Source organism: Phalacrocorax carbo, chromosome 10, assembly GCF_963921805.1.
Source record: "Phalacrocorax carbo chromosome 10, bPhaCar2.1, whole genome shotgun sequence".
NCBI classification, from domain to species: Eukaryota; Metazoa; Chordata; class Aves; order Suliformes; family Phalacrocoracidae; genus Phalacrocorax; species Phalacrocorax carbo.
The window spans coordinates 3,393,122-3,417,511 of record NC_087522.1 but is presented as its reverse complement, the minus strand read 5'-3'; the positions used below and the strand labels follow the sequence as shown (position 1 = coordinate 3,417,511).

The 24,390-nt window shown below is 52.2% G+C and overlaps 3 protein-coding genes across 4 annotated transcripts; 2 read left to right on the top strand and 1 right to left on the bottom strand.

The window, feature by feature from the left end:
• The first annotated feature begins 99 nt into the window (after positions 1 to 99).
• On the top strand, positions 100 to 4,655 carry MIEF2 (mitochondrial elongation factor 2). Its single transcript, XM_064461441.1, has 3 exons — positions 100 to 765; positions 1,251 to 1,428; positions 2,297 to 4,655. The coding sequence occupies exons 1-3, from the start codon at positions 619 to 621 to the stop codon at positions 3,349 to 3,351; spliced, it is 1,380 nt and encodes a 459-aa protein (XP_064317511.1). The 5' UTR covers positions 100 to 618; the 3' UTR covers positions 3,352 to 4,655.
• A 1,190-nt stretch (positions 4,656 to 5,845) lies between these two features.
• On the bottom strand, positions 5,846 to 17,491 carry TOP3A (DNA topoisomerase III alpha). Of its 2 annotated transcripts, none has more exons than XM_064461435.1 (20): positions 17,435 to 17,491; positions 16,784 to 17,037; positions 15,555 to 15,614; positions 15,061 to 15,134; positions 14,367 to 14,442; positions 13,717 to 13,825; positions 13,281 to 13,424; positions 12,558 to 12,728; positions 12,232 to 12,332; positions 12,021 to 12,095; positions 11,817 to 11,899; positions 11,490 to 11,697; positions 11,130 to 11,315; positions 10,562 to 10,691; positions 10,035 to 10,148; positions 9,787 to 9,952; positions 9,209 to 9,352; positions 8,795 to 8,917; positions 7,789 to 8,516; positions 5,846 to 6,731 (listed from the first exon to the last, which is right to left on the bottom strand). In XM_064461435.1, exons 2-20 carry the CDS (start codon positions 16,967 to 16,969, stop codon positions 6,553 to 6,555), a joined length of 3,057 nt encoding a protein of 1,018 aa, XP_064317505.1. In that variant the 5' UTR covers positions 16,970 to 17,037; positions 17,435 to 17,491; the 3' UTR covers positions 5,846 to 6,552. The 2 variants fall into 2 exon arrangements, with proteins under 2 accessions (XP_064317505.1, XP_064317504.1); XM_064461434.1 differs by having other exon boundaries at positions 17,431 to 17,472.
• Positions 17,492 to 17,613: 122 nt separating this feature from the next.
• Positions 17,614 to 24,194, top strand: SMCR8 (SMCR8-C9orf72 complex subunit). Its single transcript, XM_009505226.2, has 2 exons — positions 17,614 to 20,353; positions 22,572 to 24,194. The coding sequence occupies exons 1-2, from the start codon at positions 17,997 to 17,999 to the stop codon at positions 23,023 to 23,025; spliced, it is 2,811 nt and encodes a 936-aa protein (XP_009503521.2). The 5' UTR covers positions 17,614 to 17,996; the 3' UTR covers positions 23,026 to 24,194.
• Positions 24,195 to 24,390: the final 196 nt, after the last annotated feature.

The window sequence follows — 24,390 nt, the reverse complement described above, 5'->3', positions numbered from 1 at the left end:
CCCGGCCACGCCCTGGCGGTGACGTTCCACGCGGGGGGGTGGTAGGCGGAACCGGATTCCGCTTCCGAACGTGAGTGGGCGGTGCCGGGCCGCGCCGCGCTCCCATTGGCTGGGGCAGCGCCGGGGGTTGCGGGACGCGCCGGCACGCGCAGGCCCGCCGGCAGCGCGCGGGCAGCGGGGGGTGAGTACGGGCTGCGGGGGCGGGGGTCCCGCTCCTGCTCGTGAACCGGTCGGGGCGCGGAGGCGGCGTCGGACGGTGCCCGCGGCCCAGCCACCGGCTCTGGGGTGTCTCCCGGCCCCTCCCGGGGGCGCAGGCAGCGGTTCCTCCGCGCTGCCGGTACCCCCGCCCCGTCCCCCCGCCCCCAGGGCGGTTGCGGCAGGGCCGGGCTGAGGGGCGGGTGGCACAACTCCGGGGTGACCCTTGCTCCTCCGCCGCACCCAGGCGTCCCGGCAGCGGCGGGAGCCTTTGCCCCGGAGGGAGAAGGGAGCGGTGGGGCCGGTTGAAACCCCCGTTCTCCAAAAAACTCCCATCCCTCAGGTTCTGCGACCCCCGAGGAGGAGAGGTCCCACGTCCCAGATGACACCCCACTGCTCCTCTCCCTTCTCCGCAGGGCGACCATGGCTGAGTTCACACGCCAGCGGGGCAAGCGGCAGGAGGACGGCGGGCTGGGCAGCGTCCTTGACGTGCTGTTGGCCAACGCCAGGCTGGTGCTGGGCGTCAGCGGCGCGGCCGTGCTCGCCATCGCCACGCTGGCCGTCAAACGGGTAAGGATGGCGCGGGGCTTGGAGGACGGGGGCGGCAAACAGGCCTGCGGAGGAGGGCGGCTTTGCTCCCTGGCTGCGGAAGATGCACTGCGAACGTCGCTGGCTGCTGGGGAGCTGGTCCCTCAAGTCTGGCTCAAATGGCGCCGGTGCTGGCGGCAGTGCCGTGGCCACGGAGCTGCCTGTGGGGGCACATACAGCCCCACACCCTGTTTGCCCAGAACGGCGCACGTTTGGCATACGGTATCCCATTGAGAAAGGCACCTTGGGCTTAATTAGCATTGGGACACCTGACTGTTTTCCACTTAAAATCTTCAGGAAGAAAATGTGCACCTTTGTGGTCCCCTAAACTGTGTATTTTTGCTGGCTGAAGCCCTGCGTGGAGCTGTGTCCCCCCGCGTGTGTGCCAGAGGGGCTGTTGTCCCCGTTAGTTCAGGGTGTGACCACAGGGATAATAACTTTTCCACACTGGTTTTCCTTCCCTCCAGCTGATAGATCGAGCCACCAGCCCTCGCGATGAAGGCGATCCCAAAGCTGAGCAGAAGACCCTAGAGGAGAGCTGGCAGGATTTGACCTTGATCAAAGCGACGCCAAAACCCCCCAAGAAGCAGAGAAGGGAAGACCTCAGCGAGCCTCTGCTCTCTCCGGCTCGGCCGCCAGTACCAGGTGAGGCTCGCCAGTGTGCGTGCCGGCTCTCGCCGTGGCCGGGAAGATCACCTTGATGTGCTCCGGCCTGGCTGCACCGCTGTTCCCGGCAGTCTGGGAGCTCCATGTTATTTTTAGCTCAGTGACCGGAAAGCCAACCCGGTTGAGCCTGCCCTCCTGGGAGGCTCCCAAACTGTGGCCCCTTTTTAGGCAATGCCTGTGGTAACGGCACCTCTGACAGAGTCCTGGGCGCCTCGGCCACCGTGGTGTGGCAGAGACTGTCAGGGCTTTGTTTCCTCTGGAGCGGTGTCTGCTGTGCGCGTTTTCTGGGTCAGCTCTGTGTAGAGGAAGGTGTGCTTGGGAGCTGACGCAGACAAAGGCTGCCTTGTCCGGCTGCCTGCAAAGATGGTGTTTTTACAAGTGGGAAAGCAGCCTGGATCGGTGCAGGGCAAGTCCTGAGATACCAGACCCAGAGCGGGATTGTTTGCAGGACTCAAGTGATCAGGCAGACATCGGGGCAGGCTGGATCTGCCTGAGCAGTCTCAGTGGGGCCAAGCCTCATAGGGACCCTGGCACTGAGTCCCCTGCCTGGCTGCTGGTGCTCGGCCTGGTTTACCCATCTCTAGCCAGAGGGTGAGGCCAGGAGATGTCAGGTTTTGAGGTTTGTTTGGGCTCTGCCTTGGCTGAGAAGCACTGTTAACATCAGAGGACTTGGTGGTGGCCCTCTTGGCAAGGTCAGCCTCACGTCCAGAGAGGTGGGCTGAGGGCTGAGCGCCCAGCTCACGCCTCCCCCTCAGCTGTGGCAGGAGAAGCTGCTGCTGTATGCTGCAGGTGATCTGCTCAGAGCTGTAACTTCACCCCCCCCTTCTGCCCTATCCCCTTCTCACAGAGCCCAGGGTCTGCTCTGCCCCACCGGAGCCTCCTCGGGTCGAAGCCAGCCCTCTGCACTGCCTCACGCTGCAGGAGAAGCTCCTCTCACACTACAGCAGCCGGCTGGCTGTGCCTGAGGCGCAAGCATCCCTCGCCCTGCAGCTGGCTAGGAGCATCTGTACCCAACTGCAGAACTTCCTGCGGAGCAAGTGCCCAGAGCTGCCCTTCGGCAGCCTCTTCCTCAGCGGTCCCCTGCTCGATGGCCTTGGGGCTCTGGTGGCCGACCACATCCACCTCATGCTGCCGGTGGTTCTCGATGCCACGCTCTGGAGCCTCATCCCTGGAGACGACACCGTGGTGAGGAACCCCCAGTACTGGATGATCAAGAGGACTGATCTGGAGTATTTCCCTCGTGGGCGCAGCCCCTGGGACAGGTTCATCGTGGGCCGGTACCTCTCCTCCAACGCGCTCAACGAGACCCTCCACAAGATGCTGGTGGCCTCCATCAACTGGCCGGCCATAGGCAGCCTGCTGGGGAGCGTCATCCACCCGGTCGTGGCCTCCCGGGAGCTGAGGATGGAAGTCAAACACGATCAGGTCAAGCTGAGCATCACCCTCTTCCCGGTGGTGGAAATGGAGGACAAGGTTCTTCTGGCTGCTCCTCCTGAAGGACTGGTGGAAAACCTCTGGCTTGAGAGCTTTTACAGGGCAGAGGTCTCGAAGGTGGAGGAGCTGGATGCTGGTGACTCTGGGGCTCGGCAGCACTGCCTCCGCATCCTGAACGGTGTCTGCAAGAGCCATCCTGCCCTGCACAAACTGAGTGGCAGCCCCTTGACCCACGTCGTCCTTCACCTCAGTGCCACCAGTTTGGACTGGGCCGAAGAAAGCCTTGCTGACAGGTTCCAGCAGGTGCTTGAGGAGCTGGTAGGCTACCTGGAGAAAGGGGTCCTTCCATCCTATTTCAACCACAAAATCAACCTCTTCTGCGACCTGTTGGAAGAGGAAATCGATGAGATGGGCTTCATGCTCTACAGGGCCATATCTGAGCCAGAGCTCCTGCTGACTGAGAAATGACAGACCTCCCAAGTGTAGGGTGTTCCTCGCCCATCTGCTGCTCCTCGCTGTGAGGGTTGCGATGCTTCTAGTTGAGTAGTCAGTAAGAGGCAAAGTTCTTGCACTTTATGAGAAAAAAAAAAATCCTGTCTGAATAAAAACGTGCCTGAGCAGAGGTGGGCGTTGGCACGAGGAGCCTTTGGCTGGGAGGCTCTGCCAGACCCGGGGTGAGTGCAGCCTGTGCCTCGAGTACCTACAGGTGAGTCCTGTCTGCTGGGCATTGGGAGCCAACATGAAGCACGTTTGGTCTCTGGTTCCCAGCGTGCTCTGCCTGTCCCAGCCTGCGGTCACAGCTTTTGGGCTGCCCTTGTGTTGTGAGACCAGCTGGAGCTGGAGGGGAGGAGTTCCTTGCTGCTGCTGTGTCCTGCAGACCCCATGGGGTGCAGTGTCCCCTTGGAGACTTGGTCTTACTGCACCATGAGACAGGGTGGGAGCCTCATTCGTCTGCAGGATATTGCCCAAGCGATGACCTGGGTGGTTGTCTGGGCACTTCAAGGTACAGCCATAGCAAACAGGGCTGTGGGTTTATTTTTTGGAAACCCTTTCAGCTGCCAAAAGGGGTGAGCTCAGCCCTACCTCTTCATTCTGCCCTGAGGAACGGGCATGCTTCCAGCACGGCGCTGGGGCTTTGTAGCCCTTGCCCCATGCCATGTTTTGCTGCATGATGTCCTGAAAAAGGCAGTGGCAGGAAGAGAGCTGCTGACTCCCGGGAGGCTCCTGGCATCGGTCCTTCGGTGGAGGCTGCAGCAGGGCTGTTCTGCAACAAACCACAGTGTCCCCTTCCAGTCTGTCCAGTGACCTTTTCACATGTGTCTTGCTGCTGTCTTCAGGTCCCCTTCCCCCCCGCCGAGCAGGGAATGGGGCAGGAAAGTAGGACAGGATTGATGTTCTGAGCAGAGCGCTTGCAAGACCTGAAGTGGTTTATGCTTTTTATTAAGAAGGTATGTTTCATTTGGGTATTTTGTCTTGGTTTTTTCCTTTGAGTGGCTGCTAGTAGGCTTCAGTTCTGGCTGTAGTCCCAGGGCGAAATAATATATTCTTATATTTAATGGAAAGAGCTGTTTTTGCACACTGGTGGAGATGGAGCAATCCTGTGGACTTCAATTGGAGCAGCTGTTGTGGTTTAGTTTTCTTCACAGCTATCATCTTGTTTATGGGAGGGGAAAAAAGCCCTGCTTTTCCTCCCAATCTGAAGATTACTTTGTTCCTCCAAACCACTTCCCAGGTGTTAGCGATGAGAATAAACCCTTCCTGTGTAAACTGGTTCTCTTGTGTCAGCTCTGTTTTGTTTCCTTTTTTGTGATAAGGACTGAAGTGATCCTCCAGCTGTGGTGGCACGTCCAAGAACTGCCCAGGGTCTCCCACACTGTGCAGAGTGTGATGGTGATCAGACCCTGTCCTGGGAGGCCTTTCTCCTCTGCTTCCAAACCCCTGTCCCTGCAGAGTGCCTGGCTGTGGTACGTGAGCCGTCTGGACACTGAACTTGTGCCATTTACCCAGTGGCTTTAACGGCTCAGCTGCCAAAGCACTGGCCGGGGTTAGAGCAGGAAAGCTGGTAATGGCTGATGCCATCAGCAACGTTTAACCTGCTGCCTGTGTGCTACGCAAATGCTTTCCACGGCTGTTGCCATTCAGAGGCTGCTGCCTGGGCTTCTGCCGTGCTTTTGCCAGCTCAGTGATTGCATTACAAAGCCTCGTAATCCTGTTATTTTAGCTGGCAGGTCTGTATTTTTAGGCCACAGCTGTTAATCGTGGGAGTGAGGGGTACAGGGAAATGCAACCCGAGTTCTCCTGACCTTACTCCATAGACAAACCTGATAGTGATGGACTGCTGCAGAGTTAAAGGCTTTCTTCTCCCTTGTGCAGACTTTAAAGGTGTTAAAACTGTGCTGCTGTGGTCATCTCTGCTTCGAGCTACCTTCTACAGAAACTGCTTCAACCTCCTGCCCACGCTGGCTGCTCCGTGTGCTGCACGTCACCTCAGCACTGACCCCAGGGAACCGCTCAGGGTCCAGCAGCAGGCTCCTGAGCAGCATCAGAGGCCCTGGGGGAAAAACTGGATGCTGTCCTCTGGCAGAAGAGGACACAGGAATCTTGTGGGTCTACTTGCTTTGATGTACAGAGGAAGCCCCAACAGAGAGGGAGGAGGTAGCCTGGCTTCCCAGGGAGTTCAGTCTAAACCAAGTGCAGGAAAACAGAACCTCCCTTCAGTTCAGCCAGCTGTCCATCTGTCCCTGGGCAGCAACACTACAGCAGATGCAGCTGGTGAGATAAAACCACTTTCCCTACCCCTCTGTGGCTCACTTCTAAGTAAGTGTGGGGAATTTCTGCCAAGAAAGCTTCTGTATTGTTCCAGTGAGTGGAAAGAGCAAGACTTGGGTGGATGCTTTTACAGTAATAGCTTAATTATTTTAAGTAGGAAGAAATAATAGAGCAGAGTTAAGATGTCACTGTATCATTTAAAAAATTAAATAATCTTTTAATAAGAAACTTATTAGTTTGACAAAAATAACTTACATTAGCTAGCAGCAACACAGAGGCATGTCTCAAGGTTTGAGAAAGAACTGTTTCAAATTCAGGTATGGTCTAAAATGAAGGCTTTTCCTGAGCGCTGCAGCTGAGCTTCCCTTTCAGGGCAAGCAACAGAGCCAGCTTCTCTGCATCTGGCCCTCCCTCACTGGCAGGGACAACCAAGGTAAGGGGTATGGCACTGTGACAAAAAAAGAAAGGGGAAGGTTGCTCAGGTAATGTCAAAGCAGTTAGTACCTCAGAGCTCAGAGACCCCTCGGCATGATGCCTCCCCTCCATGCCAGAGGAAGCTGCAGGTGGACTAGATCCAGTGCTGTTTTCTCTGCAGGTTCAGCTTCCAAACCCTTTCTTGAAATGTTTAGACTATCCCAATCTGCTCAGCAGAAGAGCAGCTGAAAACAAAGGCTGACACCAGTAGTGGAGCCCCCTTTCAAAGCCGATTGAACCCTTGCTGCCCAGGCATGTCATCTGTGCCTGAGGACGGTGCCCCTTGGCAGGAGCAGCCTGCAGCCAGCCCTTCCAGACTGCACTCAGCAGGCTTGTTTCTAGACTCTGGTTCTTTCAGCAGTAGGTGCTCCTGCAGCAGCTCACGAGCCTGGACCTTTCAGGCCCTCAAGAGATGCCCATCCAGGCTCAGTGGTTCTGAGGGCAGTTTCTCCTAGTGTGGCCAGGCTGGTGGCAAAGGCTACAGGTCCGTGCTTTCTTGGCAGTGGCTCCTGAGGAGAGACTGCTTGGTCTCTTGGCTTTACTTCCCAACCCTCTTGAGTATCCGCTGCTGCCAAAGTGGTTCAAAGAGACATCTCCAGAAGGCCCTAGAGAGAAACAACCTGCATTTAAGCACCTTTCAGAATATAAGTAGGTGAGAAACAGAAGATAAGTTCAGAATGGCAGATCAAGGATTTCACTATCCCAGCCACTCAGATTATTCCTGCAACCACATGCTTTGGATTTGTCTAAGCAGTTAAATATTACCCATTTCTCTTGCAGCATCAGACAAATGTGGGAATAGAACAGGCAAATCTGATCTGCCTGGCTGCATGCTCTGGTCTACAGCTGAAGCAGAAACAATGAAACATGCCAGAGGAAAACTTGGGTTTTAAGTAGTTTTGAAAACTTGATTCCACCCTTTTAGGCCCAAATGTCTAAGGAGGAGGAAAAGGCCAGTGTTGAAGATCTCTCTTAGACCACATTTCTACTTCTGTACTTTCCTTAACTGTCTGTTTGTGTCAGCGCTCTTTCTTTCACATCCTTATTTTGTCTTTTTTTTTTTTTTTTAATGGGTACTTGTTTTCACCATCTTTTCACAGCAGCCACACTCGCTTTCTCAGCTCTGATCAAACCCTCAGACTTGGCCTTTCACTGCATTCCTGAACTAGGGCAGAGGGAGTAGCACTGCTTCCCTGGCACGACAGAATGGGGGTTTAAGATCGCCAAAAGCTGTGCCACTGCTTCAACTCTGTACCAAGTTGGTAAGAGCTCTCACAAAGCTCAGCACCGTAATTTGGGAGGACAAATTCCCAAAGAGACTGTTTGAAAGAGAGCTGGGCTTTATCCAATGAGCCAGACAGACGCTCGTGCTTACTGCACGCAGAAGCAAAGCATCCTGCTCGGAGCCCAGCAGATGTGTGCTGTGAGCACATATCCTGCTAGCACTTGGAAAGGTAGGCCAGACTCAGTTGTCACAAGCAACATTTGAAGTGCTATAATGCTGCTGACAGATGTTCTAAAGACAAACCTGAAGTCTGTTAAATGTATGAGTTGCTACAAGAGCTGTCACGCTGCGGTAGCGTTACGTGTGTGAGAAGTGTGTTCAGTTTAGCTTCAAGAACAGCCTCCAACCCTTGCGTCTCACCCCGAGCCCAGCCTTACCTGGTGCCGCGTTTTCATCTGCCCACTGGAAGAAGCCGCACTGCTGCTCTCGGGGTTTAGGGCAGGTGTGGAACTGGCGCCCTTTGTTGGGCCCGTCCTTTTGGACGGTGCGCGTGACGGCTGGCTGGTTGCACTTACAGACTGTGCCACCTCCTGAATCGGAGCTGTTGCTTCCAAAGAGCTCTGGGCCTCTCCCTCCTCCTGGGTGCTGAAATCCTGCCGGGCCCCTTCCTGCAAAGGGCTGGGCCAGCACAGAGCCCTGCGGAGCCCTGCTGCTTCTGTCCTCTGACTGATCAGCCCAGAGAAAAAAGTAGCAGGTACCGGCACTGCATTTGTAAAACTGCCTGCCTTGATTGGGCCCTTCTTTGCGCACAGTTAACAGCAGGGCTTCGTTCCCACAGTTGCACACCACTGCATTGTTCCCATCATCTGGGGCAGCTGAAGGAGCAGGCCTGGCTGTTCTCGTTGAGCTCAAGGAGAGTAGATGTCCTGGTGCCAGGTTTGTAGTCCCCCTCACATGCCTGTTTTCACCACCAGCTCTGTTAAAGGAGTTGTTGACCTGCAAGTGATGAGCTTGCTGGCCAGCCGACGATGTGGATTGGGACGGCCTGTGTAAATACTTCAGGTCCAAGAGCTCTTTTAGCATCTCATCACAGCCTCCAATGCAGCCAACAAACTCCAGGGGCATCACAGGTGGAACACTGCCTCTCTTGAATTTAAACTTCAGTCTAAGAGGAAAGGAAGAATGAAAGTCTCCAAGTTCATATAACTCACCAACAGACCTCGATTTGGACTTGATTTTTTTTTTAAAGTTCTGCTACGCTTACGCTGATTTCCCTAACCCCTCTTCTTTCTATCCCCAAGCCATGAGAGTGCTGCTCCAGCTTTCCAAGACTGGAATGGAAAACAGTTGCCCAGCCTAGCCCACAGAAGTCTCTGGCCCTGATGGTTAATACATAATGTCTGACGGGCTGCATTTTCCCAAGGAATAACTGGTATGACCTACCTGTGAACTGGATGTGGTTTACACACAGCACAGATGCTCTCGTCCCTGGCCACGTCCAGCACAAAATCAGGAAACCAGACTGCAGTTTTACAAGCTGGATAGCCTGTGCAGCTGAGATAGAACCTGTCACGGGACAAAGGCACTGGATAAGGAAAAGGCAAAGTCAAGACAGTCAATGATCTCTTCTCCTGCCTTCTCAGCCATCAGAAACTGTCAAAACAACAAATTTTAAGGGCACGTACGTACTTGACAGAAAGGTTCAGCTGAGTCCACACAGCTTTACGTAGCTGGTGAAGTTAGCTAGCTGCAGCCCAAGTTTTCATGCTTGCTGCAGAGCAGAGGTAAATGAATAATGCCTAGAGAAACACAAACCGACACAGAAGGCTACTTTCTAAAACAGGGAAGACCACCAACCCGCCGTTCTTCCTGGTCTTCAGGACCATGTCGTTGTTGCACTGTGGACACTTTCGAACAGAAACAGGCATTGCTGGGTAGACCTCCTCTTGCTCTGCAATTTCTGTGGCTTCTCCAAAATACTGAGCCAGGGCCTGGTCCAACCTACAAAGTAACAAGCAGAGCATCCTGTGTGTCTCCTCCACAAAATGCGATCAGGCACTGCAGCGAATTAGCACCTGCCGCCCTCCACAGAGCCCTTCTGAGCTTCTCCACGAGCGTGTTGATTCAGCACCTTGCCTCTGGAACAGTTTAGGTGTGGGTAAAATATGAAAGAGGTCAATGCATGTTGCTATCTCCTTCAGCCAGCTCTGAATTCTATCTTAAGGGTTTAAAGCAAGATAAGCAGTTAGTTGGCGCAAACTCACAACAGTGTGCCAGGCTGCGAGTCATCCCTTCCCATGCAAATGCCTACACACACCGGGCAGAGCTCCAGGGAAACAGAGTGACAGGATCCTGCTCTGGGGTGAGCCCCAGATCAGAAACCAGCACCTCCCAGAACAGCAAAACAAACAGAAGAGGGCAAAGACAGGACTCACTTGTTGGCTCTGGCCACAGCTTCGGTGAAGACTTGCTTGTACTTTTGGACCTGCTGCTGCAACACAACAGATTTGTCCTTCTTCCCCTCACAGATCAGTTTCAGATCAGCCTCCAGCTCAGCTCGAAGGTCAGGCTTGGACATCTCATAGCCCATGGAATCATAGCCTGAGGAGCATATACTGCACGGTGAGGGAAAGGAAGGAGCAAATAAGGAATCTGCCGTCTTCCTAATGGGCACTGCCCTTACCTTCAACCAGCCCCATGCCCAGGTGGCCTGGGAGGAACCGCTGATCTGCTGTAAGGCCCACGTACATCCGCATCTTAATCGTCTCGATGTGCTCAGCGTGAGTGGCGTCAGTCCCTGAAAGCAGACAGGTTGTGTCCAATTAGGTACCAAGGAGTGACCCTCCCTGTGCCTAGTGCAGAGTGCAAGGTGCTAGAGGGGCAAGGAGACAACTTATGGTCCTGAGCAGTGCTGCTCTCATGTCTCGCCTGTACTGAGGCCAACGAGGTGCTGGCAGGCACACCCTGAACCCTAAGCTGCACGTCTCCCTAGGTACTGGAGGCACTCTGCAGACTCCTTAGGATTTCTGGACTTTGCCTGCATGTCTCCACTACTCCTTTGTTCTGTACATTTAACTGATTTCTTATCTGAAGTGACTTTTAGAGAACTCCCTACTCTGAGGGTGGGACAGAACTGGTGTTAGAGAAGTTGAGAAGAAGCTTATGAACAAAGCTCTCCCAAAAGTGAGAGGCCACACTGCCAATACTGACCAATGCCATGTTTCTCCATGAGAGCAATGAGATCCGCTTCTGTGAGGAGCAATGGAGGGCTGGTTTCCCCATCCACCATCTCCACTGTAGTGGGCTGAAAGCGAGACCCTTTCTCATACAGTGGGATAACCTGAAGGGAAGGAGAATCTCTTTGAAACTGCTTTCTGGTCCAGTCACTAAAGACAAAATGTCACACTAGCAGCAGGCCAGTGCAGTAATAGAGCAGCACCCTGTTCCAGAGGAGATCCAGTCTCAGGGCCCTCAGAATTAGCCAGTAATAAGCTGCCAGAGAGACCACAGAATAGCAATTGCAGCTCCTCTCGATAAGTAAAGTCAACCCCACAGCCCTGTATGGTCTCTCCTGTGGTGTCGGGAGGGGAGGAATCTATCTGAAGCTGGCACAATAAAGCTGCACAGGTTTTCAGCAGAGATGGCTCTGAGTGAAACAGCCAGTGGTCCATGAATTGTCAAAGGACATTCTGTAGAGGGGTTTGAAGTTGGCAGCGAAGTGCTATTTTAAACTCCAGGTACTTTAGCCTCTCCCATCTACGTTATTCAAGGGTATTACCTTATCACTCCACCTCTCATAAGGATAGACTTCCAGATAATTTCGGGCCAGGATCATTAGTCCTTGAGCAACGAACCGCTCATAAGCAATGTCGATCTCCACAGTTGTTTCCTGTCCCTTGGCATCTTGAGAGCAGCAGGCCAAAAAATGGCGCACAATGAATTCATATAGTCTCTGCTCGTTGCCCTAATATCAAACAGTAACAAAGGGTCAGTGTCCTCCTGTGTTAATGAGATGTCAAGAACTATTAGCGAGATCTCACGTGAGGATACTGTGCTAATGACCGTATTACTAAGACTTCTATCTCGATTTATCAAGCAATACAAACCATCCAGTTACCTCTGCTTTCGTTAAACTCACCTGCAGGTTAGCAGCGTACTTTGTGGGGTGAATGGGAGGGTGAGCCTGGTCTGATTTGGTCCCATTCCGAGGGGTTGGCCCACCCTGATCCAAAATCCTCTGTGCAAATGCTCCCCAGTTTGGGTCCTGTGTCTGCTGTTGTACTAAGGCAGAGAGGTTCAGCTCCTTGGGGAAAATGTTGGTTTCAGTTCGGGGGTAGCTAATGAACCTTAAGAAGAAAAACAGAAAAGCACTTTAAGAGGTGCTCCAAGACACTTCCCACTTTTTACTAATGTCCATTTATTTTTGAAAGAATTAAGTTTACCAAGCCAAGGCTCGCTTTCTTACCCTTGAGTATAGAGTTTTTCTGCTAGTCTCATGGTTTCCTTTGCGTTTATTTTCAGTTTGCGGGAAGCCAACTTCTCAAGTTCCTGCACGGGGAGGAGCCAGAAAAAAAAACCAACACGTATTTGTGCATAATTCAGAGTGGTGAGTAGAATATCTGTTCAAAGCTTCTTTCAGATAAGTCCTTTCAGCATAGTTCAAACGTACCACAGTGTCCAGGGCCAGGGGCCTCCATTTGCTCTTTGGCTTGCTCCCAACCTCAACAACAGTTGCTACTGGATCCTAAACATAGAGTAAGCAAAATGAAAAATCTCCCAGAAGAGTTTACACAAATTGTTCTCTAAACATCTTGAGCGAGACAGATGCAGGAAACGTTTGGCTGATACTGGATAATGCAGCTATTTACAAGCTTTCCTACCTCCATACACATCTGGTAAAGGACGAGGCAGGCTGTGTGATTAAAGAGCCGGTTCCTCTTCCAGTTGAAGACCACACTGCCATCTTCATGATCATGTGTCACTGTTGAACAACAAATTTGAGTGACTAAGCGGTAATACAATGGAAATACAGCAGAGGCAGCGGGGCCACGCTATCGGAAAACCTTTCAGCTTTGCTTAATGGCCATGGCAAAGGAAGAGGAAACCACCTCTGCAGCATTGTTTGGTTACTGCCCTGATATTTTTCCTTTCTAAACACATCAAGCCCTTTGAGATGGAGCCCAGGACTCGCTTTCCCCAGGCATACCTTTTATTTTATAGAAGGCTTCAGGAACAAAGGCCTGGATGGCTTTAAAGCGTTCAACTACAAACCCCAGCGTCGGGAACTGGCAGCTACCATAGCTGATCAGCTGATCTGCTAAAATATCAGGGAAGATCTTCCGCAGCCTCAGCGTCTGGAATCTGGTGAAAGCAGCACCTGAGAAAATAAAAGGGACAGCAGAACTGAATAATACAAAATCGGAGGATAATCACAACATTTCAGAGGGCTTTTTTTTTAATACTCTGAGTATTAATTTTACTCTGATTTTAACACTAGAAATTGCAGGAGTCTGTCACTGCTGCACCAGCTGTAAACCTAACGTTTGCTTCAGAGAGCATGCTTCTAGTAAGACGCGAGATGTGATTCAGTTGTATCTGACCTAAAAATCCCATTTACGACACTATCGAGGGCGTTTCTGTCTTGTGTTGAGGATACAGCAACAGATGATTTCTAAACATCCCTTGCTGGGCTTTAACAATGTGCATTCAATGTGGTTAGACCAAAAGCAAGGAAGAGCCTGATGGATGGCTGTCTGCTTTGTACAGCAGTCTAACGGAGTTCAAGTATTTATAGACCACAAGCTACACACTGATAACAAAGCTGTCCCCTGCCAACCTACCACGCTCTTGCTCACTTCCCTTTATCGGAGGCGTAGGCAGCAGCTCAGGCCTCGCAGCCCGCTCTCGCCCTCAGTGTGTGTTTCCATACCTATCCTGAGGTCCAGCTCCTGCCTGACGTCAACGGCATCGCTCGTTTTTTGATCCGGTTGGGTGAGGTTCTCGCAGGCTGTTCTGACAGCGTGAAGTGTAATCTCTGAAAAACGGGCTCGGAAAACCTGGAGGTTTGGCTTTACTGTCAGACACAAAATGAAATCAAAGAGCGACTCAAACGCCAGTGGAAAGGAGCAACTAATGAACAGCTGTCTCCAAGAGAGCATGCTGTCAACCCGCTCTATTGCTTTCCAATAGCTGAAATGTATTTCTGTTGTATCAGAGCCATGTATTTATCAGACCTACAGTCAACATATTTAAACTGGACACAGTAAGATTGAGAATACGCCTCTGTTACAAGATCTCTGAGCAGCGATACCTGTTAAATCAGCACTTGACTGGAACTCAGATTATACAGAAGATGCTCTACGCACCAGCTTTGCAAACGTGAATTATCTCAAAGCCGATGTTCTCCCCTTCTCGATCGCAGTCAGTCCAGATCACCAGCGCTTGGCACTGCTGGACTTCTCGTTCAAGGGTTCTCTGAGATGAGAAAGCAACGCAGAGTGAGGCACACCAGGCCACTGGCTTTGTCATTTAGTTTTAGGGTGAGTCACTAACTGAACATGAAATGCGACGTGTATCCATAGAGATAGATTGTTGCAATAACATTTTGTAATTGTGTCTCTCATGAGATTAGGCAGCTTTCAAAAGAAATGAGTCATTTATTTACATCTAATTCTGTTAAAAAGCATGGCTTGGATCAAATTGTACCACAGTCTGTTTTCTGCAAATGTCATTTTTTGTAAAATTGAGACACAATTACCAATTCCAACTTGTTGGAAACAACATTTCTGCTTTTAGCAAAGTAGTTGTTCCTTTACTGCACTAAGTGTACACGGGCAGGAGACTTTCAATGTCATAAATGAACAGCATATTTAGTCCTCGGAAATGGGGGCAGAATTCGCTAAATGCTAGAACTTAGACATTAAGGGCAAAGGTACAACCCTCCTTCTGTCTGAGACGGTATTTGTAGAACTAACCTCTGAACTCAGTTTTGGGCAAACTCTTAAAAACAAGTTACCTTGATATCCATGTAATTTTCAGGGCAATACTTCTCGATTTCAGCATCAAAAAGAGCTAGAGGGTTGCAGCCATGCCTGGTAAACAGAGGATAAACAGCGTACATAAAAACTGAAATATATGTTGTGAGACACTAACTGGAGCTGTCTTGTGAGGAAGTGCTGTTCCAGTACTGGTATTTATAATATATTTTATTACAGACCTCGTCTCAGATAACTTACTTTTCACATGAAATACTGAGTTACACTTAAAAGCTACAGAACCAAAAAGCAACCAGAGAAAAGAGCAAATCTGGAAGGCGGCCCTAAACAAGCAACTTCTCTTATTTCAAGCACAGAGAGAACAAAGGGAAGGGAAGACAGAGAAAGCGCCTCATTTCCCAGCGCAACTCCTAGCTGAACAATGAACACAAAAATATGAATCGAATTTTGGAATTAGCTTAATTCCTTGCATCTGCCTTAATGTCTTCTAACCATTATTATGATTTGGGGGATTTTTAGCGCTCTGAAGATAGTAATTTGTAACAATACTATAGCTATTCTACATAAAATTTGGTACTCATCACCCTGCTCTGCAGGCGATGTCAGAGTCCCTCCCTGCTCCCCAGCCTTCAAACTCACAGTGCCCCGCTCAGCTCAGGGGTGAGAGCAGAAGACAACAGCCCCCCTTCCTGCAAGGGGGTACCAAGTACGAACCATTTGCGAAATGGCAGCTTAAAATCGTGAGCCAGTAAGTGTCCTGACACTGACGTCATCACCATAGTAACATTCTGCAAGAGACAGAGCAAGGTAATTAGTGCCCATCCTTTCCTAAAAACTACCCAGAGCCTCGAGATCTTGATGCAGCTCTCAATTTCCACAGTGACACCTCCCTACTGCTAATATATCACAACGAGCTCTTCCCTCTAGTGGCAGCTAAACCTATGGCCTTATCCTCAATTTTTGTAGGAAGCTCCCAATTCTAAATAGCAACATATTTTTTTGACTGATATAAAACCAGGAAGTTGAAAGACTTAAGGCAAGAAAACAAGTCAGTGGTTGAGCAAAGAAAGGAACATCTGACTTTTCCTCACGTTTGGACAAAGTGTCCCCAACACTGTATATGCATTTTGTAACTTCTGACAAATGGCTTTTAATAATTAGTATTTTGCACTTCCCTAATCCAGCAGTAGAATGAAAGAAAACTTTACCTGGCCAAACATCTGGTAGTCGTATTCGTAGATCTTGTTGAACTTGGAAAACCCTTCTCGCTAGAAGGAAAAGTAGTCACTGAGTTTCTGGCTCCTAACAGAAACCAAACGTTTCCCGCCTCGCTTTATACACGCTATTATGCCAGAGCACAGACATGCATGGGGCAAGTGAAAACCAGGTACTGTAGCCGAAACACAAAGGTAAGGTAGGGTGAATGGAAAATGTCTGTATCATTTATGGAGACACTGAGACAGTGCTCTCCAACGTAAGAGTATTTTAAGCCAAGCCTGAAGGGGGTGCTAGGGTTATCTCCCCATGCATAGTGACAACAAACGGTGAAGAAGAGATTTGTTTAATGGGGCTGGCCAGTTTTATTCCAAACAACTGCCCTGCTCTGAATGACAATTGGTGCGCCAGCTCCGCGTCCCCAAGAGTACCCCCCCCCATCTAACTGAGACTTGTGAAAGTTTCTAGATTGGGTATATGCTGCTTTGTCTACAGAATCAGGATGGTATCTTCTTTGATTGGGACTGCCAGCGCTCAGGCTCTCAATAACACCTTTCATTCAAGTATAATTCTGGTCTAGAAGCACCTCCTAGTTCCTTGGCTTGGAAATACCAAGTAATTATGCAAACTGTTACAGGTCACAAAACAAAGCAGCAGAGAGATCTTTGAACTCCTCTTCTCCAAATCACAGACCATCTTTGCTTTATTCTGTGAACTTCAGTAAACCCCTGACGCTTGCTGATGCTGCAGAAGCGGTGCTTTTTGACAGGGAAATGCATGCCAACAGATGGTTTCAGTTCCTGAAGCCTTTCGCATACACTGCAAAGCTAGGAACGACACAGGGAGCCCTCACTGCAAAGCTGGGCAGAGGGAGCACAGCTGAGGAGCTAAACTCCAACAGGACTTAAGTCAAAAAGAAAAAGGATCCAAGCCTCCCAAATACATTTGGACAGGTGGTGTTTGTCCACAAAAGAAAGCTGTTCTTGCACCCTCACGTGGTCAGAAGCAGCCAGAGACAAAAAACAGTGGATGATGTTGCATGTGCTGATGTGAACTGCCTGTGCCAAGCTCAGCCGAGCGGGCTGGGGCTACCACACAAGACACAAACCACACCTGAGACCAGGACTGTGCTGCTTGTCTCAGTGAGCTGACCCTCTCCAGGCAGCTAAGCCAGACCCGTACGTGTATCAGGAAGTACTAAGGAGATATGGTGTATTCCTACCCGTCGCATTCTGCTGTTGGACAGCAGATCTGCAATCCCTCGGGCAGCATCGTTCTTTTCAGCCACGCACAGGACCTTCCGGATCCTCTGCAATGCCATATCCTCCGCAGCCCGGGAGAAGAGACGCCAGGGCTGCGGCAGCATCCTGACCCCGCAGATAGTGGAGAGCCTTGCTCGAAAGTTCATTACAAGAGATGGTGACAGCTCCTGCAGGGCCAGGACATGCTGCTGGGTCCTTGCCCTCTGGCTGGATCCTGCCAAGGATGGAGAGCGATCGCGATCAATGAATGCCCCTGGTCTGCCTTTAACCGGCGACACCGGGAGGGCCCAGGGCATCCTCTGCCCGGCGCCATTCGCGGCGCAGCCCCCTCAGGGCGTCACCGAGCTGGAGGAGGCTTCTCTCCCCCACCAGAAACAGCCACCCGGTGGGCCCTGCCTGGGCTCAGACAGGGACCCGGCCCCTCCAAGGCCTCCCCTCAGGCCGGGGCTAGCCCTCGCCCACCGCAGCGGGGGCAAGGCAGGCCTCCACCATCCCCCAACCCCCCTGGGGCTCCCCCTCACCCCGGGCAGGCCCTTGCCCACCCCCCCCCCCCGGAGCTCCCCCTCACCCCGTGCAACCCCCTCATCCCCGGCCCCCCTCTTCTCACCCACGGCCCTCACTCCCGCGCTCGCTCTGTCGCAAAGCGCAGCAGAACACGACGCGCTTTCCCTCACCGTTACGTCCTGCCGTAAAGCGCCAATGCGGCGGGAAAGAACTACAGCTCCCAAGAGGCCCCGCGGCGCCCCTCTGCAGTGTCCCCCCCCCGCCATCCCGCCCCGGTTCGCCGCCTCCTCCCGCCGCTGGGCCTGTCCCGGGTTAAGTAACGCCAAGGGGCGGAGGAGATTTAAAAATAAACTAGCTAATAACGCCATAAGAGTGAGGGGGAGGTGGCGGGGTGAGAGGTCGCGGCGTCATGTGATCCCAAGATGGCTGCCGGGCTGCGGCGCCCGTGAGGGGAGCGGCGGCGGCGGAGCAGCGGGGCCGGCGGCGGAGCGGGGCCCGGCCATGGCGGAGGTGTGAGGCAGCGGCGGCGGGAGAAGGGGGCTGCGGCGGGGTCCCGGCTGCGGGCGGGCCTGGGCTGCGGCAGGGCCTCCCGCAGGGCCCGGTGGCGGCGGGAGGGGGACACCGGGAGGGAGCTTCGCTGCTCCATGTCGGTCCCCCTCTGCGGGAAATATGATCAGCGCCCCTGACGTGGTGGCCTTCACCAGAGAGGAGGAGCTGGAGGATGAGCTGTGCAGCAAGCCGCCCCTGCCCGAGGAGTACTCGGTGCCGCTCTTTCCCTTCGCCAGCCACGGTGCCAACCCCTGGGCCAAGGTCGCCAGCTCCAAGTTCACCCAGGACTTCATCCTCATCTCCGAGTTCTCAGAGCAAGTGGGGCCCCAGCCCCTCCTGACCATCCCCGATGATGCCAAAGTGTCGGGCACTTTTGATCTCAATTATTTTTCCCTTCGGATCATGTCTGTGGATTACCAGGCTTCCTTCGTGGGGCACCCACCTGGCTCTGCCTACCCGAAACTGAACTTTGTGGAGGACTCCAAAGTGGTGCTAGGGGACTCAAAGGAAGGGGCCTTCGCATACGTCCACCACTTGACTCTGTACGACCTCGAAGCCAGGGGTTTTGTGAGGCCCTTCTGCATGGCCTATATTTCTGCTGACGAGCACAAAATCATGCAACAATTTCAGGAACTCTCCGCTGAGTTCTCCAAAGCCTCCGAATGCCTAAAGACAGGGAACAGGAAAGCTTTTGCTAGCGAACTGGAAAAGAAACTGAAAGATCTCGACTACACCAGGACCGTCCTGCACAATGAAACCGAGATACAGAAGAAAGCCAATGACAAAGGGTATTACACAACCCAAGCCATCGAGAAGGCCAACGAGTTGGCCAGTGTGGAAAAGTTGATCATCGAGCACCAAGATCTGCTGAAACAAATCAGGTCGTATCCCTATAGGAAGTTGAAGGAGTCTGACTTCCATCCCTATGAGCCAGAGTGTGCGCTGGATCAGGCTAACGCGGGCTGCGATCAGGACCTGACTACCTCCAACCTTGCTGAGCCTGGCGAAACGCACCTCTATGCCCACGTGCCGTCCTATACCCCCAAACTCATTAAAGCCAAGTCTGCCAAGTGCTTTGACAAGAAGCTGAAGACGCTGGAGGAACTCTGCGATATTTATTTTTTCAACCAAACCCTTGACCAGTTGCATCAGATCGAGAGGACTTTCAGAGGTGACGTGTGCTACCTCCTGACAGAGCAGATCAGTAGGGCACTCTTAAAGCAACAAAACGTAACTAACTTCCTCTTTGAGGACGTATCTTTTCTGCATGAAAAACCACCTATAAAACAATACAGAGGCTGCCAGGAGCTCAGCCAAGATGCCATTGATAGAAAGTGTGGGGAAGAGTCGCCTGCTCCTAAAGTCATCATCAGCTTGGGATCCTACAAGTCCAGTGTGGAGTGCGTGCCCATCAAGATGGAGCAAGAAATCGAGGACCCCCAAGAACCCCAGATGACCGAGTCCGTGACATTTGAACACCAGGAGAACCTGGATTATCTGGACGCAGATATTAAAGGCAGCATCAGTAGCGGTGAGAGCATCGAGGTTCTTGGAACGGAGAAGTCCGCCTCTGGCTTGACCAAATCAGAGAGCCAGGCCAGCCTACCCATCAGCCCCAGCCCCCAGGCGGGCAGGAGCAAGGTGGGCAGCCGGAGGACTGTCAGCGAGGACAGCATCGAGGTTCTCAGCACATGTCCCTCCGAGTCACTCATTCCGGAAGATTTCAAAGCGAGCTACCCAAGTGCCATTAATGAGGAACCTTATGCGGATGATGAAGAGGGAGGCCTTCGTTTTACCCCCAAACTAACCTTGGACAACGCCAATGAGCAGGAAGATGATGTTTCAAAACAGGAAAACTTAGTGCAGGTTGACTCTGCCTGTTGTATTGGGAAGGAGAGTCCCAACTTCCTTGAGCCTCTGCCTGACCTGGGACAGAAGCCCTGTGATGAGGACGGGGTGGTCAGGATTCCCCCGCAGCCGTACCGGCAGGCCGAGCAGGGGCTGCGCGGGAGCTTCGGGGGTTTCCCCTCCCACGATGGCATCTCAGGGGGGCTCCTTCCCTATGAGCTTGACTCTCGCTACCTGACGGGCAGCAGGGAGGTCAGTAAGAGCAGCCTAGATGAGTGCTCAGACTCCACAAGCTATATCAGCAGCGCTGCCTCCACGTGCTCCGACAGGACGCCTTCTCCTGCTCACCCTGCCTGCCAGGCGAGTGAAAGGCACAAAAAAAAGGCTGGCCAGAACGCACTGCGGTTCATCAGGCAGTACCCCTTCGCTCACCCCGCCATCTACTCCCTGCTCAGCGGGAGGACCCTGATCGTGCTGGGGGAAGAGGAAGCGATAGTCAAGAAGCTTGTGACGGCGCTCTCCATCTTCGTGCCAAACTGCAGCATCTACGCCAAGCCCGTGAAGCACTGGGTCACTTCCCCTCTGCACGTTGTGGATTTCCAGAAGTGGAAGCTGATCGGGCTCCAGAGGTAAATCAAGGACCCGTTTGCTTGATTGGCATCGAGGTGTATGATAAAAACTTCACCTCCTAAGTGGGAATTTCAGAGGGGAAATGGTGCACAGGGGAGGTCTCTGTCTAATTACCTACGTGGCTGCTGTGAATTTCTGCTTATGGGATATATTTTGAAGTGGGGTAGATTGTCTCTCTCTTTATATCCAGCTTCACTTGAGTGTTAATATTTAAAACATCTGCTGGGCACTGCTGCCCGGCTCATATTAGTTATTTGGCCAGGAGGTTTCCTTCTGGTTTAGGTCTTAGCCTGGCAAAGCAGAGAACAAACACACAAAAACCTGCTGGTTTCCTGGATGATCTGGTAGGGGTGCTCCTGGAGTCCCCATGTGCCCTCTGCTTTCCCTCATCTCCTGCCAAAACTCTTCTGACGTTTCTAGCTAGAATTTTGGTTTTTAAATGGATGCTTTGTTATGGGGAGGGTTTTTCCTTGTGGACCCTGATGAAGAGATGAGGCACTGGTGATGAGCTCGGGAGGTCAGACATTGGAGCGCCAGCACCTCGGGCCGTGTTGGCGAGGGTGCGCCGGCTGCGTGCTGGGGGGAAGGGCGGAGGCATGGAGCTGCTGAACTCTCTTTGAGAGGATGCAGAGGCTTATTTATAACATGCCTTTATTCCTGCACTAAGGCCCACAGAGCTCAGCGGGCTGCGGGGTTGGAATTGCAGTTCAGATGCAAAGGAAACCTCTGCTCAGGGTGAGGACCGTCGCAAAAGCAAGCACTCCTTCCCCAGCCCCCAGTCCTGAAGTGCGGCTTCATAGTGTATATTAGCAAGTAGCAATTGCTCAGCTCTCAAGATTTTGGCCCTGCCTTTGTTGCTGTGATGAAAAGGATTTTCTTTGTGCGGTACCAGGATGCGTTCTGGCGCTTTGGGTGCAGGTATGACAGGGAATGGCCGTTGCTGTCACCAGTGTGAGTCAGAGTGGCAGCCCATTGCTCAGAGCCGGGCTGGAATAGCTCCTCAAAGAGAGTTTCTGAGCAGCTTGAAAATCAAAATACAGAAATCTGCTTTCTGGGCTGCTGAGTATTGCGTTGCTGGGGGTTGTGGATGACAAAATTATCCTAAGCTGCGAGTTTCCCCTCGTTTCTGTGCTCATGCGGCAGGCTGACAGCTCTGCCAACAGCTGCTCCCAAACTTCTCTGCTGTTGGGGTTTTTAAAAGCCCCAAGTATTTACCTGTTGCTCAATATCTGTGGTTAGATGCAATTTTTCTAAACAGAAGTAATTTTTTTTTTTCTTAAGAACTGCTTGTAATGTGTCAGTCAGTTAAACTCTCCTCCGTGGAATGATAATTAAGTGTTGAGTTTAAAGTGGGTGTTCTCAGTGAACCATTTGTCCAAGGGCTTTGGGAAGGAACTTAGAGGCTAAATTAATTATTCCTGTAAGGGTGCTGCATCTCCTAAGGCCAGACGCTGCCTGGGCACAGGGGCAGCCCTTACGCCAGCAGCCGGGGCTCCTAGTTTGAAGCTGGGAGCTGGATGTCAACTGAGTGACTTTTAACCACGCAGAATTGAGGAGCAGAAGGTAGAGCTTGCGTAAGCTTGTAATTTGCATTTAAATAACATTAATTTAGGCTTGTTGGATAATTGTATGTTGTGAACATGCTGTGGGTTTGCACCTGAGTGGAAAATACCCATGCTCAGCCAGGGAATATTCTGGTTTAAGGATGGTTCCCTTTTTAAAGGAAGGGCAGAAGGTTTCGCTCCGCTCAGGGCTTTGACGACCTGAGAACGGCTCCCTCCCAAAACAGCGATATGGGGGCAACGCGGACCTCTTGGCAAGGCGGGGGCTGGTTTGGGTTTCTGAGTCCTTGTGTCACATCCAGACGCTCCCAGCTGCTGCAAGATTTGCTTCTGTTCACCAGTGATGTCCTATTGCTCCCTCTCCAAGTCACTGAGGGAGGCAGCCGCCCAGAATCACAGCGGTTTATGAAGTAGCGCACACACGGCGTGGATCAGTGCATGTGGGGATCCGGGGGATCAAGGTATTTCTGGGATCTAGCAGGCTGGAGAGACTATTTGGCCACTCTCTTCTATGCTAGGCTTTATTTGCCCGCAGAGGCTCTTGCACCAGGTCATGAGCTAGAGGGAAGGTGCGTGTGATACAGGGGCGTGGGCACAGTCTGCTGCTTAACTGTCTGGTCCCCTCCAGCCGTGACCTCTCTCCTTGCTGTTTCAGGATGGCGTCGCCTGCCGGGGTGAACGTGCTGCACGCCCTGAGCCGATACAGCCGGTACGTCAGCATTCTGGACGCCGACAGTAAGACTCTCCGCTGCCCACTTTACAAAGGCACCTTGGTGTCCCGGCTGGCAGACCACCGCACGCAGATCAAACGAGGAAGCACCTACTATATGCACGTCCAAAGTATCCTCACCCAGCTGTGTTCGAAAGCCTTCCTCTTCACCTTCTGCCATCATTTGCACCTTCCCATCAGCGAAAGGGAACCAGAGGAATCTGTTGTGAATCGCAGGATGAACTTTCTGAAGCTTCAGCTGGGCCTTGCCAATGAAGATATCAAAATCGTGCAGTACTTAGCTGAGCTGCTGAAGCTGCAGTATATTCAGGAACCTGGCCGGGGGATGAACCCTCTGCTCAGATTTGACTATGTTCCCAGCTTTTTGTACAAAATCTAGCCTCGCGCGGGCTGTCTGCCTGCGTACTCGGAGTCTGACAAAGCTCATCCGTGCTTGACAATGACGCTGTCTGCAGTAGCTCTCATGTGTTGGGAAGGGGCGAAGAAGCCGGTGTGTTTGCGAGCGTCTCTGCTCCACAGAAATTGGTGTCTGAGGGATTGCATTTCTGTGTGGTTCCTTGTAGCCAAGAACGTAGATGTTCCATCACATAAACCGCCGGGCACTCTGGTTTTAAATGTTAGAAGGGGCACTATTGACTTTTAAAGTGTATCATGGCAGCATCCTGGGGTGGGGGGGTTATGGCATGGAGAGAGAGGTGGGCTGTCTTGGGGATGAAGACTAGTGTGCAGCCTCTGAAATAATGCGGTGCTCCGTGTGCTTCTGCCAGAGCCCTAAACGCTGTCGGTCCCTTCCATGCAGCCAGGGCAGAGACCAGAGGGGAGATGTGAAGGCCACATGAAGTGTTTTAATCCACCAGTGTCTCGCATGAGTGTAGCTCGGAAGCTCCGCGGCAGGGTGGCAGCTTGCAGTTACCTGTCTGTGCACAGCAGTAGCGGATGGTGTGTCCCTTTCTGCATTTGTCTGAGTTTCCTGGCGCTTCCCAGGATGGGTTGCCTGGTGGGAGAGCAGTGGAGGCACGCACGCTTCTCTCCAGAAAGCGTGTGCTTGTTTCGCTCAGTGTTTTTAAAATCTGGAACGTGGAAAGACTCCTTAACGCTGGTGAGCACCGAGGTGCCCGCTGCCGTGAATGTAGAGCACTGTGCCTTGTTAATTTGTCACGTCCTGTTTGCTGGGTGACCTCTGAGAAGGGCAGGAGGGAGACCAGGAATTCTCAAAGCATGTGAGGTTGAGGGTGGCCGTTTAAGGAGAGAGGGGCACTGAACAGACTGGGGGAGACCCTCGTTTTTAGGTGCTTTTAGCAATGGGGAAACAAACAGTGCAATTCAGCTGAAGCTACGATGTGGGACAGCAGGCTGTTAGAGCAGGCTGCCTGGCGGGTGAGATACTAGAGCTCAGGAGAGATCGGGGATTAACATATTGGATTCCACGATGTATCCAAACTAGGTTATTTTGGGTTTTTTTATTGTTTGTTTGTCTGTTTGTTTTCTTTTTCCTGTTGGGGAGTTGACTTTTGTGCTTTGCAGTAAAGCAGAGTCAGTGTCGCCACATTTGTCACGTCTCGACTACCTCTCCTGGGGTGCTCCTGGGTAGCTCTGGATGGGGCAGATCTGCCGCGCTCTGATCCTGGATGCTGAGGACTTTCCTTTCACAGCTTTTGTGCCACTGCCTGTGCCATAAAGGTTGTGCCATCGGCGTGGTGACACTCCCAGATTGTTCTGTCAGTGCCAAAAGCTTTGTGCCCGG

Coding starts and splice junctions, on each gene's coding strand:
- MIEF2 (XM_064461441.1), top strand. CDS start 619: ATGGCTGAGTTCACACGCCAGCGGGGCAAGCGGCAGGAGGACGGCGGG. Junction 766..1,250: donor CCACGCTGGCCGTCAAACGG/GTAAGGATGGCG, acceptor CCTTCCCTCCAG/CTGATAGATCGAGCCACCAG. Junction 1,429..2,296: donor GGCTCGGCCGCCAGTACCAG/GTGAGGCTCGCC, acceptor CCCTTCTCACAG/AGCCCAGGGTCTGCTCTGCC.
- TOP3A (XM_064461435.1), bottom strand. CDS start 16,969: ATGAACTTTCGAGCAAGGCTCTCCACTATCTGCGGGGTCAGGATGCTG. Junction 15,615..16,783: donor CCAACAGCAGAATGCGACGG/GTAGGAATACAC, acceptor TTTTCCTTCTAG/CGAGAAGGGTTTTCCAAGTT. Junction 12,333..12,557: donor AGCCTTCTATAAAATAAAAG/GTATGCCTGGGG, acceptor GTTGTTCAACAG/TGACACATGATCATGAAGAT.
- SMCR8 (XM_009505226.2), top strand. CDS start 17,997: ATGATCAGCGCCCCTGACGTGGTGGCCTTCACCAGAGAGGAGGAGCTG. Junction 20,354..22,571: donor AAGCTGATCGGGCTCCAGAG/GTAAATCAAGGA, acceptor TTGCTGTTTCAG/GATGGCGTCGCCTGCCGGGG.